Genomic DNA, 14717 nt, shown 5'->3' with positions numbered 1-14717 from the left:
AGAGCAGCAACTAAATATTATTTTTTATTAATGATTAATCTACTGAGGGTAGTGTGTTTGTAGTGTGCAAAGTCTTTATCAGGAGCATTACAGCTGCACTACTTGTACTTGAGTCATCAGTTCGAATGCATGACTGCGATGGATGTCCCGTGTCTCCACGTGAGGGATGAAAGCTGTATTGTGTTTGTCAGCAGTTAACCTGCCCTTTAATGGGGCGATTATGCCGATCATCTGCATGTTTGCCTGGATTATAGCCAGAGATTAGACCCAAGGAGGACACAGGAGAGTCCACTGGCTCATCCCCAAACACAGACAGCTACAAAAGGCCCCCACCAGCCACTACTCTCACCGTAAGACCCGCTGTTGTGTGACTGTGAAGAGGGATAACCTCAGCTTCACAGTAGACCAATTGGGCTGAGAGGTTTGTACGCCAGCTGCGAAAAGATCCAGCTATCCTATCTACACACACTCAGGTGTCAGACAGAAATGGGTAACTCAACAGGAAGCATTGTGGAAGACCTGCAGGCGGTGGAGATGCACCTCTGGTACAAGAAGTTCATGACTGAGTGCCCCTCAGGTCAGCTCACCCTGCATGAGTTCAAGCAAATCTTCGGGCTGCGAGGGTTGGACCCAGAGGCCAACGCCTACATAGAGCAAATGTTCCGCACGTTTGACATGAACAAGGTAAGATGCTGCATTTTTTGACTGCAAAAGTTAAATTGTCATACATTACTAGGGTGACTGTAGAGAGAGGAACTTTTTAAAGTAAAAAAACCCCTCACATTTGAGGCGCTGGAAGCGGCACATTTGAGGTATTTTTGCCTAAAAAAACAACTTAAATGATTACTTTAAAATCAAAAGGTGGCAAATTAATCTCAGTTGATTGACTAATAGACTAATTGTTTCAGCACTAAAACAGATAAACACTCAAATAGGATGGTGCTTGACTTTTGAAGTGTTTGTTTTCGGGCTAGACCTAAAGTTGGGTCAAGAGCAGAAAAGTTCTTAAAACTATAACATAATGCCCAAATTGAAAATCATCAGTATCAATTATGTAAACTCAAACATACAAGCGATGCAGTGACCTCTCAGCAACCGGCTTGTAACCCTTAATTAAGTGTCTCAGAGCTTGCGACAGGGTCATCGCAGGATGTGTCTGTATGAGAAGCTATATTTAGTCTCCCCTTCAACTCACAAAAGGCTGTGGTAATCTTTCTCCATGATTTAAACTCTGAGATTATCTGTGAGACAAATGCTTTGATGGTAAGATTGTTGCTCCTGTACAGACAGTTCTGAAGATAATCCTCCATCCTGGCATGCCTTTATTTCACACAGATAGATTATTGAGTTGAGATGAGGGGGGGATCTCTTTCAACTGAGGGACTGATTTATCTCTTTGAATGGCTAAGACAAATGTTAAATAAAAAGCGGACAGGCATGCATAATCATTTATTTATGTTTGAAAAATTTATGTTTTTTGCAGGATGGCTACATCGACTTCATGGAGTATGTAGCTGCTCTCAGTCTGGTGATGCGAGGAAAGATGGAGCACAAGCTGCGCTGGTATTTCAAACTTTATGATGTGGATGGCAACGGCTGCATTGACCGACATGAGCTCCTCAACATCATAAAGGTACAGTAGGCCAAGGCCAGGGGCGATTCTAGGATCAGACCTTTAGGGGGGCTCAGCCCCTAATGAGAATGTGACACAGTGCCTTGCAAAAGTGTTAACCCCCCCTGCTAAATCAGTAATTTCATTAGCCGATCATCTCTGAGCTAGCTACTGAACAACAACGTCAGCTAACATTTTTTGACGCTATTAACACTATGATGGAACTAAACCTGACACTTTATAAGTCACAGTAATAACGACCAATTTGACACAATGTTTTAACATTCAGCAATTTTAGTTGCTTACGTTTCAATTTGAAATTTGAGTTTGGTTCTAATCTGCGCCATGAAATCACCAACTTCTTCTCTGGGGACTACCAACGTTAGACTTTACAACCGCACTCCTGCTCTCCCTCTGACAGATTAGATAGAGACTCAGCCAAAGGCTGGAGTCTGGCACGACCACCTCTGATTGGCCAACACTACGTTTCTGTTAACCCTTTCCTTGACTGGGTTACAGGTGCATAGCGTCGGCGACAGACACACAGGATATTTAACCTGTTTTAAGCCCTTTGAACCTGTAATTGTTTGTCCTCTGTCACTAACAGACAAGTTCAAAAAACCCTCACTTGAAGCACCAAGTTTTTTTTTGTATTATTATAATTTTTAGGGGGGCTGAGATGAAATGCCTTAATATGGCATAGTGATTTTATTCTGTTCCCGCAGGCCATCCGTGCAATCAATGGGAATGAAAGTGAGGATGGATCTGCTGAGGATTTCACTAACCGTGTGTTTGACCGGATTGACATAAACGGAGATGGTGAGTATGTTCTTCTATTATTTTTATAGATTCTTTTTTGGGCATTTTCGGGCCTTTATCTTGATAGGACAGCAAAAGACATGAAAGGGGAGAGGGGGAGATGACGTGCAGCAGGTTGGAGTCGAACCCAGGCCCACTGCGTCGAGAAGTAAACCTCTATATGGGCGCTTGCTCTACCAACTGAGCTATCTGGGCGGCCAGTGAGTGTGTTCTGGCACTGTATAGGAAGATTTTTTAAGAAATCGATCGTGGGTGGACAGCAGGTAAACATTTATCAGCTCCAGTGCTGTCCTGAGTCAGGGAACACAACAACAAGCACAATAAGAAGATATTCTGTAGGTGGCGGTTGAACACAATAACAATCTGTTATAAAAGGTAAGTGCGACAATGCTATACCTAGAAGTGCAATGCTAAATCAGTGGAGTACTCTTTTAAACCAATGCATGTATTTAATGTCTTTGTACTTCAAAAATGTAAATATAATCTTTTCCCTCCAACAGGCGAGCTTTCCTTGGAGGAGTTTGTGGCCGGCGCTCGCAGTGACGAAGATTTCATGGAAGTGATGATGAAAAGTCTGGACCTCACACACATCGTGGCCATGATTGACAAGAGGAGGCACAGCATTTAGGATCTGCCCATCCAAACTACCTCATCCTCATTCATGATTTAACCCGAGAGATTCAAGACATGGCCTCTAATAAAAACGTCATTTATAGACTGCGATTTCTTTTAGGATTGAATCCAGTTTAATACTGCAAACTCTGACATGTCTTATTTCAAATCTCGAAAAAGAGTGAAACGTGTGCACTTTAAATGCATTTGGATGACTCAGTCAACCTTTGCAAACTGGTCATTGTCCTTGTTTATCTATGCTGAGCTCTCCCCAAAAGGCCACCTTGGCACAAGGGATGATCTCTCAGACGGTCCATTTACCCACAGATACCCCGCAGGATAAAAGAGGAGATAGTGGAGCAAAGTGGCAATTATATGCACTCAGTGCTTTTCTGGGTCGGAGTTCTTCTGCCTCAAAATACTTCAATCTCTTTTCTTTTTTTTTTTTTTTTCTTTTTTTTACCCATTCTTGCCTGTGGGGTTCACAGGACGAAGCTATGACTCTGCAGTGTGCTTAACATCCATACTTATTTGATTACTTGTTCAGATTCTCAAATTTTTACCTTTTTTTTTTTACATTTTAAATAAAGTTGAAGCAGAAGGCAAAATACCAGCTTGTTGTTTTGTGGTATTGTTGTGTGTATAAAACTGCGTTTTACTATATTGTGATTTATTATCAGTATGACTTGAAGAGTAAATCACCTCATACAACAGGATAAACAAAGGTGACAAAATTCTCCCTTTGAGCAAGGACGATGATTGGTAAGGTGCCAAGGCTAAACTTGCATCGTATTCATCTTTTTCATTATTTTAAGCAGAATGAACTATATTATATACTGGCTCTATTTGTATTATAAAAGAAGATACCACATCTAAAGTAAAACTCTTTGGATAAATACATAGCAAACTGAACAGAGACTAAAACAAAAATATTGAAAGTGAAAGTATCAATACAGCATTTATTTTATACAAATCAATTATTCAACATGACTTTACAAGAAAAACATAAACCCAGTGATCCTCCACAAGGGGGCAGCGACATAATTGGATGAATTTTTCTCCACACAATTCTCAACAATAGTCTGAGCTCCTCATTTTGCTTGTCTTTAAATGTATTAATCCCCCTTTTGTCTTGCTGTCCCTTTGTGTCGCCTCTCCTTTATTCTCAGCCGGCTCACAAGAAGTCATAAAGGTACTTGACAATCTCAAAATTCACCGTCCTAGAAGATAAATCACACAAAGCACATTCTGTGTGAAAAAAAAAAAAAAAACTTGTAAAAGGTTAATTAACTTGAATAAATCTGCCTTCAGTCTGAGTCATATTGTATTACCAGACATGCACACACACCTGGAGATGGCACAGATGAAGTCCATAGAAACGGCACATTTGTACTTTGGGGCATCGAGCTGGTCGTCATGACTGACCTGAGTCAACAGCTGTAAGGTCACCAGAGAGGAGATCTAAATGGAGAATAGAGGGAAACATGAAATGACTCTCTGTTCCACTTCTTTAAACACAGCTTTCCCCCACTTTGATGCAGAGGCAATAAATGATAGACAGCGCCAGCTGCCCAGGCTCGAGCCTAATTTCCCAAAACCATTTCATGCTCAGGGCCATAAATAGATCGGCATTTGGTCACGGATCCAAAACTCATGACCATATGGGTAGAAAACTCCCATCTGAGACACTGTGGTCATTAGGCTTGATTTAACATAAAAAGTGTGCCATTTGCACTAAAAATGGGAAAAACTATCATTTAAAATCCTCTGATTGTGGCCGGGTTGGCTCAGTTGGTAGAGCAGGCGCACATTTATAGAGGTTTACTCCTCGACGCAGTGGCCACGGGTTCAACTCCGACCCTTTGCTGCATGTCATTCCCCCTCTCTCTCCCTACTTTCATGTCTTCATCTGTCCTGTGAAAATAAAGGCCTTAAAATGCCCCAACAAATAATCTTAACAAAAAAAATCCTCTGATTATCATGGTGTATATTCTCTTTCATTTGCTAGTCTGGAAAATGGGAAAAAAGCATGACATTAAATCATTTTCTAAATTCTGTAGGAACCACTTTACAGACCCATGAGACTTCCTACAGCTAACTTTCAAAGTCACAATCATGGAGAAAGATAACAAGCATTGCAGGACTAAATGAAGGGCAACATTAAACCACCTACAGAGCTCAATAATAAGTGGTTGTGCTGGAAAAGGCAATGGGAAGCATGTGTACAGACAGATGGATAATATAATAAGACATGAAAGGGAAGAGAGGGGGAATGACATGCAGCAAAGGGCTGCAGGGCGGAATCGAACTTGTGGCCGCTGCGTCAAGGAGTAAACCTCTATATATGGGTGCCTGCTCTACCAGGTGAGCTACCCAGGTGCCCCGTACAGCTTTATTTGTCCTTTTTTTCACGAGTCCAGTCATCACAAACTATTTTCATCATCAACAGATGAAGGCCTTGTCCAGATGTAAACATGTTTGCTGCCTTGAATCCGGACTTTTCCAAGAAGTTGCCAGCTAAAGCTAAATGTTACTAGCCTGACAAGCCAGACCCACATCAAGATGTTGGTCTGGGAACTCACCATTGGCAGGGCTCAATCCGAGGGGCGGGATAAACGGTTGTCTTTCAAATTCCCTCTGCGCAGTAGGATAGCGCTACAACCAGGCAGAGCAACGCTACTTGATAGATTAAACTTTTGTCGTATCCGGTCGGCAAAACTCCGAACACATCTTCCTTTTCTAAGAATTACTTCAGTGCCGTTCTTTGTTCTTTTCTCAAAGAAAAGCTTAACTCCAAGTCTTCCAGAGTCGCGGCCAAAGACGATTCGAAAGACCGCTGTTTGCCAGCAGCAGCAGCCATCTTCTTTGTTTTCAAGTTAAGCCCACCCACCGACTCTATACACGATGTGATTGGCCTGACTAGAGTTTGGTTTTTCCAGCTCGCAAGCCAACGGAGAGTTGCTAGACTGACCCTGGCTGCAAATGACATTTGCTGCCGCTACGGTGCGTCTAGATTTCTAGGCTAAAATGCTACTGAACAAATTGAAATTTTGACCTTGTGGTCCTGAAATGTCAGAGGATCACTAAGTTATTATAGTTCATCCTGAGAGGAAAATGAATGTCTGTACCAAATTTAATGGCAATAGTTTGCAGCAGCCACCTGGCCAACTGACCTGGGAGAAGATGCTGGCAGTGGGGGCAACTCTACTGTCCACCACACTGTAGAAAATGGCGAGCAGGCGGTCGAGAGGGAACGGCTTTGGCCCCAGCAGATGGTTACTTGTCTAGAAAATATAGACAGAATTGATATTATGTTAACAGGATATATCTGAAACTTGTCATTAAAACTAACTAGTGTAATGTTAAGACAATCACCTTTTCATTTTTCTTCAAGAAGTTTGTTTTTCTTATTTTACCGTGGTGCTGTTGGGAGGAAACAGAGGGACATCAAACTCAATAATTCACACTAGTCAGACAATTTAATTTGGAATGAATCATAAATTACCAATTTGCCTCAAAGGGCTTTACAATCTGTACAACATACAACTCTCTCTCTCTCTCTATCCTCAAACCCCTGATTTGGATAAGAAAAAACTACACAGGCCTACTTTCAACAGGAGAGTCCCTGGTATAAAAACCTTTTAAGATAAAATTCCTCTACCTTGAGAAAGAAGCGTTTATCTGTGCGGGCAGGGTTGTAGGACGCCAGGTAGGCAGCAATCAACAGGAACTTGGAGTAATAAGGCAGTTCAACATGAGTGTGAGCAGATAAACCTTAGGGGAAATAAATGCAATGAGTCAGACTACATATCTGGGAAATTACATATACCAGCCCACCATGCCGTTCAGCGCAACGTAAGATATGGTGATAATGTATTGTGATTTACTTTTTGGTGTGATGTACTGATATGCTGTTAAAAAAAAAAATCCCAATTTTAGCATGAATCCAGGGTGTCACTCTACCCTAACGGCGGTTTTATAGTTCAGCATCTGCTCTGCAATGGTTTTGTGTCATTGAGAGCAACAGCGCTCAGTGTGTGGTGGTACCTCTCAAGGCTCCATTCTCCTTCTCCTCCATTTGCTGCATCTGCTCCCACTGAACACTGAACAGAGAAAAGAGAAGACATAAGGATCAGTCATCACGCTTAATCAGGTTGTTCGCCAGGAGGCAGCAAACAAGCAGAATGAGTCGTTAGATCAACAGTGACAAGGTTCATTAGCAAATTGATGTAAAGGACACAAACCTGGAGACTTCTCGCAGGTAAACAGTCTGCATGGCTTTTTTCAAATGAGGCTCAATGTTTCTCCACAGCTTGTGTGTGTCAGTCTCTTTCACTGAAGACATAAAACAGTTGAAACAGAATTGTTGAAAAAGCCACAGTGACAGTGTCAAGTTTGCTTCTAAAGTGAAGGAGTGTCATTTGGAAGGCAAATAAAAACGATGGTTCAAATGACTGTGTGTAATGTGAAAGGTGTAGTCAAAGGTTTTGTGATAAACCCATAGAGAATAATCTTTAGTGTTTTAGCCACTTTTAGCTCATTGTTTTGGTTTTACAGCCCATAAAACGGGAAGAAAAGCAAAAGCAAAGAAAAGCTCTGATAAATCGACTATGCGTACCAGTATGCTACCTGTTCAGCACCAAATGGCACGCAAAAAAAGAGGAAAGTCAAACAAATAGAAGCTAAAGATCCAGATATTTTTGTCACACTACACCAAGAGACCAAATCAGAGCTATAAGAATAGCGATGTTTCTTTCTTGTCTTGAGCTTCATTTATACTTCTGCATTTAAGGGTTATGCTGTACCTCACTGTACACTAGTGTGCTCCTTCTAAAACATCATTATACAGCAGCTACTGAGATACCACGTGGGGAACGCAAGAACTGTGATTGGTTAGCTGATTTTGCTTTGTGTAAGGTCAATGTGTAAATAGGCAGCAAATGTTTATATTTATATGTTATATGGTGATAATATGTTAATGTTGTGTTTACAGCTTGTTCCGCTTCCCCCAATTTGCAAAAAAAAAGAAAGAAAAAAAAAAATCAATGAATGCAGCTTTAAAGAAATAAATATTGAAAAGTTAAAATTAATTAAGGGCATTTCAACTTGATAGAAAGATCCCTCTTCAAATGAACACAAAGAAAAGGGTAAAATAAGGCTATTGATCAGCTGTCAGATGAATGAATACATCTCTTTATGCTTTACCTTTCCCTTCTTCTAACGGCTCGCAGAACTTTGAAAAGTTGAGGGCAGCCTAGTTGAAAAGAGGAAAAAACAGAAACCAATGAAGCGAGACTGAAAGAAAATCCAAACTCTGTGTGTGTGTGTGTGTGTGTGTTTGTTTGTCAGACCAGGTGGCGCAGCTCTCTGAGGTCCCGGCAGACCGAGTAAAAGACTCCCAGCAGGATATTGATGTAGGACGAGTAAAACTCATCCGAATATGAAGGATGTCTGTCCTGGGACAAAATCTTGTGCAGCTCACCTTTAAATACATGAACACACACATACAGAAAACCACTTATAAGTCACTTATACTCACACAAAAAACCATTGATACTATAAAAAGAATGTCTCTCCAAATGTCTCTTCTCACACATCAAGTACAATGATTCACTCCCTCTTAAGTGCTGAATTTATACAGTGGTGTTTTAAAATGCAATATTCCTTCACAGTCGCTGACTCGAGTGTTAGAACAAAATCACAGGTACAAATCTAACATCTCACACCGCATCCGCCAAGTGTATGCAGTGTGGTGGGAGTTTATTCATGACACTGGTTGATGTAGAGAGTGTGTGTGTGTGTGTGTGTGTATATACCTTTACTGTAGTCGGGGAAATGGAGCAGAAGGGGCTCGAAACAGCCAGTGTTTGGTCTGAACTTGTCCCAGACGATTTCACTGAGCAGGATGACGGTAACGTTGTCCTCAACCTGAAAAGGACACATCATTACAAATATGTCATATAATAGTGGTTTTGTACAAGTGGATTGAGTGAGCGTACATCTCCATGGCTACAGACTTTGCTACTTTGTTCAATCTGTTTTATACATTTACATTTAACGTTCTGTGTATTTGACACAGAAAATTAATCTGCAACAATTTTGATAGTCAACTAATCATATAAGTAATTTATTAAGCAAAAGCGGCAAACATTCCCTGGTTCCAGTGGTTCAAAAGGTAAGGATTTTGTGCTTTTCTCTACATTTACATATATGACAATTGGAGAAATTAAACAATAATAAACAGATTGAATTGTGCTGACCTTAAAGGCCCAGTGTGTAACGTGTTTAGTTGTTCATTATCATAATCTGTGTTGCCCGTTCACAAACTTGTCCTTTTTCATGAATATTTACCACCACCATCAATTCCAAGTAGTCCTTTTGGCTTGAAATTTTACATTTGCATTCGCATGAACTGAGGTAGACGCTCCATATTCATGCGCCATCTTGAAATACGTTAGCCGGTAAGGGACATACAGGACATACTGGTCCGCCTTTCGCGTTTTCTCTGTCACATGATAAACTCACAGGTGCTGCTAATGCTGCTAATGGGTATCGTAGCTTCCCGGTCCCGGCAAGTTTGAAGAAGGAAACATGGAGGACCACACGTATTCAAAATCCACATTTCAGGAACAGGAGTCTTCTTCTTCGCCCAGAAAAAGAAAAAGGATATTGAAAAGAGCAAGAGACCGGCTTTTTGAAGCGTGAAGGCTACCGTAGCTGTAATACGTACTTTGAACCACGTGGTGCGAGAGAGTTGATTGCGATGTATGATCTCAACGCTAGATGGGAGGAATTCCTACACACTGGACCTTTAATGTCGGCCTTAGAGTTAAGAAATGTACTGATCATTTCAAAGTAAAATTATTTGAATGAGTATACACAATTATATAAAAATGGAGAAAAGCATCAAATCTCTTTACTCCGGAGAAGCTGGAAGCAGGCATTTTTGCTTAAACGATTGACAATCAACATACTGATAAACTTTCTGTGGATCGACTTACCAAATATTTGTTTCAGTTTGTGATGATCCACATTAAATACAATTTCTTTATCAAAGTCATACAATTCAGCATTTCTGCCATCAGTTACATTCAGCTGACAGTTTTTAGTGCCTCAGCGATGCCTTATGCTGTCTTAAATAAAAATGATCCCAATGAATTCAGTTCAGTGAGGTAACAGATCTTAAACTTAGGAAAAAGAGAGCATTAGTGTCAGATTGATACTCGATATTGGCAAAAATTGAGGTACCCTGAAAAATGATTATCGAGAGACACACAACAACACATCCTGCTCCAAAAAGATCTGAAGTTTGGCAGGCTACACCAATTCGGAAAAAGATAACTGTGCAGCTCTTTTCCTAAATAGGTTAATATGTGCATCAGCATGATTTGTGCAGACAGAGAGAGATCACACTCCAACCTCTACGTGTGCCTTTCTGCCACTATAATAAATAAAATACCCTCTCTAACCCAGGCAGTAAATCTGTCATGTTAACCTTTTTGCAGAGGTCATAATAAGAATACACATTAGAGACACAACAACTCTTCATCATCCTGTCATCTTTCACATACATGTACAGATTCCTGCGAGCACTGAAGTGACAAAATTCCTCAATACACTCACAATCCACCAGAAACCCATTTGCTTTCACATGAATAAAACACAAATAATCTAAAGTCTTTGTCCTCTTGATGTCTCTAATTAAAATGCTGAGTGGTTGCCATCCTTCCTTCCTAACAGCATTATGAAAGAGCTCCACACACTCAGCTCAAGGTCATTCATTACAAAAGAAGCTCTTCCAGTCCCTCGTCATCATCCACACACTGCAACAACAATAAAGTGGCTCACTTAATAAATAACACAAAGCGCTTGCTGCACTTTCTCACCAATTCCTGAAGGCGCAGTAGAGCAGGGAGGAGATTGGCATCGGTGTCTCTCAGAAGCTCGGCCTTTTCCATTACCTGAAAAATATACATGCACATTTGAGCTTATTTTGTAACATCTATATTTATTAAACTAAAGGTAGCGAATGGCTGTTCTATCACAGCACATTGCTGTTTTATATGCTTTGAGCTCACTTTCAAATAGTATCTAATGATGAAGCCAAAATACTAGATTAAACCTCCTGTGCTGGCTGGAAATCACAATTATTCTCTCCATGCTAATGCATCTGGCACTTTGTTTAGCATCTATTTGCACATGTTATCACTACTAATCATATTATCATACAAACATTTAAGTGACACATCCAAATAATGAATAATGTGCCATGGAGGAGTGATTTTGTGATTTTGGGCGTAAAGTGCATGGTACTCACAATGTATCGCGTCTGCTTGGCAGGAGACTGGGAGCACTGCTGTCTGTAGATGCGTACAAAATCAGACAGGGAGGCACTGCGGGGGAGCAGCGAGGCAGCGTCGCAGCCAAAGAAGGACAGCAGAACTTGTTCAAACAGCAACGCAACAGAAACACATTCGACACAGCTGACTGTGGCGTGAGGCAGCTGCAAAGAGGAGGAATGATAAAAGACAATCAGTTTGGTAATTGGGTTGAATACACATCTTCACATTGTATTGATTCTCTCCTTCAATCCGTCCATAATGAAATGACAATAAAGTATTCAAATTGTCACAGCTCTCCTCTGCTTTAATTTGGTGGAACTGATTAGTCACTTAATCGATACGTTGATTGAAAAACAAATTAATTGCCAACTATTTTTATAATTAACCAATCATTTCAGCTACTTTTCAAACAAAAAAACACCAAACAAGCAGTTTGAAGCCGTTACTTTGAGTTCTGGGAAATTGCTAGGAGCTTTTTTATCCATATTCTGTCCATACATTTTATATCAAAAAGGGAAACATAAGACGTACGCACACATTTAAAGAACGCACACAAAGCTTTGTGTGCATTGAGAAGGAGATTTTTCCGAAATGAAATAGAATTCATTAAAAAGGAACTGAAATTGTTGGTACTTTAAATAAAATGTAATATTGTAATGTAATAAAAGACTAAGCACTCCTTCAGCAGTCTGAAGGAGGCTTTGCATGATTTAAGTTCCAGTATCTGTTTAAGGTTTATATGAGCTTAAAGTAGTCAGTGAGTCAAACTCTTTCATGTTAGGCCGACAGTGAAACAAACCTGATTAAAGGTTAGTCCTGTAACGTATTTAACATACAATATTAAATTACGGTAACCGTTCACATAATACAGTAATGTGAGCCATTTAAATTAGCTGAATACATGGTTAAATGTAATTTGCTCTTACCAGTGTATCGCGGTGTGTACTTCGTCCATAGCAATCCCGCCAATTGGTCCCTAAACGCCCCATTTAGATAGTAAATGTCGTAAACACATTCCTTGTAAATCTTTACAATTATTCCCAGAGAGAACTAAGCAGGCCTGCCTTATTGCGCAATCCAAATTTTCTTCAAAACTATCCATTTTCAGCATGTGGCTTGCTAGCTCTGTTTGTTGTCGTTTGCCACAGTGAAGGGGTTTTTGAGAACGGCACACACAGAGAGCGGACATCCGGCAAGTGGCTTAGCTGTATCCTGAAAATGTACCTCCGTTGATCCAGACTAATGAACTGACAACAAATATCTCTCACCTCAAGTTCCTTCAGCAAAACATGCAGGACATGACTCTTCCCTGAAGCACGATGACCATAGATGAAGATTGAGGGGTAGCTGTACTGGTGTGGCTGTAAGAACAAAATTCAGTACATTTTTACTCAATACAGTTGCGACAGTACATTACGATCCCTAATAATAATAGCATGTTTGATAATAATAAACAAACACACTCTCCCAGTTCATTCTCATACAAAGAACATTCAAAATGAATCAAAATATTTCTTTGTCCACCAAGACCCTAATCCAAAATGGACAGACATTACTGATTGAAAGTTTGTTGCAACAGGAATTATTGTTTATCTGTTGATTTACAATCCTAATCACTTTGTTTAATGTGTGTTTTTCATCTTTGTAAATATGTTTGAGTACTATTAAAAGAGAGAAAATTTGATATAATCATGATAAATATGCATGATATGATATGCAACTGCTCTAAATTACTTTAACATCTTACAACTCACATTTTTAGACAGAAGCCTTGCTTTTATTTAATATGTTTATGCTTTAAATTTAATTTCTGTATTCTATCTAACCTGTTTTATTGTACTTGCATGTTTGTTATTGTTGTTTGGAAATATTTTATACAATATGATAAATAGCACTTTGAGTATGAAAGGTGCTATACAAAAAAGGTTTATTTATTATTATTATTGGCTTACGTGCAGTTTAGTGTCACAAATTATTTTCCAAAAACTGAGTGTCCCAAATGATGAGGGTCTTATTTGAGACAGGTTAAGGTTAGGGTTAAGAGTAGGGTTAGGGTAGCACAGGTGGTTTAGCAGGTTCATAATTAATTAAGGACATTGTATGGGGAATTTGTGACACTAAACTGCACGTATACCATTATTATTATTATTATTTTTAACACCATTATTAAAACGAGAATTGCTGTCCTCCAAATGTAGTAAACAAAACCAAACGTTTTCAGAATATTGGTTTTTGGTAAATTGACTGGTCAAATCCAAAGAGTGCAATCAAGAGCACTAACGTCATTAAGTATGTTGTACTTGAACACTTGGAGTCCTAGGCGGTCCCTGATAACAGCCTACATGCACATACCTGCCCCATGAGCGACAGCAGGATCCCCGTCTGGACCTCTCTGCAGGGCAGCTGCTCTGCGACATTCTGCAGCCTCTCCTCCTCATAACCTGGGTGCTGTAACAGCGCTGCCATCCTGATTTCCGTACTGCCAACCACAACAACGTGTATATTACACTGTGAGGGATCAAGCGGCTACAAACAACCAGGTTAGCTTAACGTTCAGTAAGTTACAGCATACTCACGAGACTTGAGACGACGATCTCCGGTATTCAGTCAAAATGCGAATACATCGAGGACTATTGTAGGAAATTGTTTACTGTGAACATGACACGGTACTGTGGAAAACACCTATGCCTGAAAATAAAATGTGTAACCAACTCAAATACTGTGAAAAGCTAAGTTAAAAGTTGAAAACACAAACAAACAGTCGAGGACACTCACAGGAGTTTCGCGCGCGCCCTCAGATTACGTCAAATGACGGACTTCGGTTACCAGCCAATCACAAATTACACATAGAATCATGGGTAATGTAGTTTTGGCGCGGAAACGCTTATTTGTTAAGGTCCAATTATATAGCACTACAGACATTGTAGGTTGTTATTATTATTATTATTATTATTATTATTATTATTATTATGCTATTGTTAATACTGTGGTTGAATAGGTGCATTTCTGTGCCTTAACTCTTGTTGCATTTGTCCTACCGTGCTCATACAATTAGGGTGCTGTGATGCAGCTGTTTGAGTGAGATTATGTGAGAATTACATTTAGGACTATTGTTGTTTTTTATTATGCCATTGTGTCTGTTTAAGATTTCGCGCGTGCTACTGGGATAATACGTCAGACTGGGATTAAGGGATGTGGGTTGGCCCTGTGATCGAAGGCTGTCGAAGGCTACTCTCCTACTCTCAATAGGATCTCAGCTGCGGTTGTTGGTTCGTCGGCGTCGAGCACAGACGGACCATTTCAGCGAGCTCTCACACACACACAATCACAGA

At 40.1% G+C, this 14717-nt stretch overlaps 2 protein-coding genes across 2 annotated transcripts; one reads left to right on the top strand and one right to left on the bottom strand.

The window, feature by feature from the left end:
- Positions 1-330: 330 nt before the first annotated feature.
- guca1aa (guanylate cyclase activator 1Aa) lies at positions 331-3484 on the top strand. The gene is made up of 4 exons (XM_078242660.1): positions 331-684; positions 1484-1633; positions 2338-2431; positions 2932-3484. Exons 1-4 carry the CDS (start codon positions 487-489, stop codon positions 3057-3059), a joined length of 570 nt encoding a protein of 189 aa, XP_078098786.1. The 5' UTR covers positions 331-486; the 3' UTR covers positions 3060-3484.
- A 491-nt stretch (positions 3485-3975) lies between these two features.
- On the bottom strand, positions 3976-14183 carry orc5 (origin recognition complex, subunit 5). The gene is made up of 15 exons (XM_078242966.1): positions 13962-14183; positions 13738-13864; positions 12654-12746; positions 11361-11546; positions 10930-11004; positions 8860-8971; positions 8395-8525; positions 8249-8297; positions 7288-7378; positions 7091-7146; positions 6705-6817; positions 6419-6466; positions 6217-6327; positions 4392-4504; positions 3976-4263 (listed from the first exon to the last, which is right to left on the bottom strand). Exons 2-15 carry the CDS (start codon positions 13849-13851, stop codon positions 4218-4220), a joined length of 1338 nt encoding a protein of 445 aa, XP_078099092.1. The 5' UTR covers positions 13852-13864; positions 13962-14183; the 3' UTR covers positions 3976-4217.
- Positions 14184-14717: the final 534 nt, after the last annotated feature.

This window comes from Sander vitreus, chromosome 23 (assembly GCF_031162955.1).
Source record: "Sander vitreus isolate 19-12246 chromosome 23, sanVit1, whole genome shotgun sequence".
NCBI lineage: Eukaryota > Metazoa > Chordata > Actinopteri > Perciformes > Percidae > Sander > Sander vitreus.
This window is presented reverse-complemented; position numbering and strand designations above follow the sequence as displayed.

Coding starts and splice junctions, on each gene's coding strand:
- guca1aa (XM_078242660.1), top strand. CDS start 487: ATGGGTAACTCAACAGGAAGCATTGTGGAAGACCTGCAGGCGGTGGAG. Junction 685..1,483: donor GCACGTTTGACATGAACAAG/GTAAGATGCTGC, acceptor TGTTTTTTGCAG/GATGGCTACATCGACTTCAT. Junction 1,634..2,337: donor AGCTCCTCAACATCATAAAG/GTACAGTAGGCC, acceptor CTGTTCCCGCAG/GCCATCCGTGCAATCAATGG.
- orc5 (XM_078242966.1), bottom strand. CDS start 13,851: ATGGCAGCGCTGTTACAGCACCCAGGTTATGAGGAGGAGAGGCTGCAG. Junction 6,818..7,090: donor GGAGAATGGAGCCTTGAGAG/GTACCACCACAC, acceptor ATTTCCCCTAAG/GTTTATCTGCTCACACTCAT. Junction 4,264..4,391: donor TTCATCTGTGCCATCTCCAG/GTGTGTGTGCAT, acceptor TTTATCTTCTAG/GACGGTGAATTTTGAGATTG.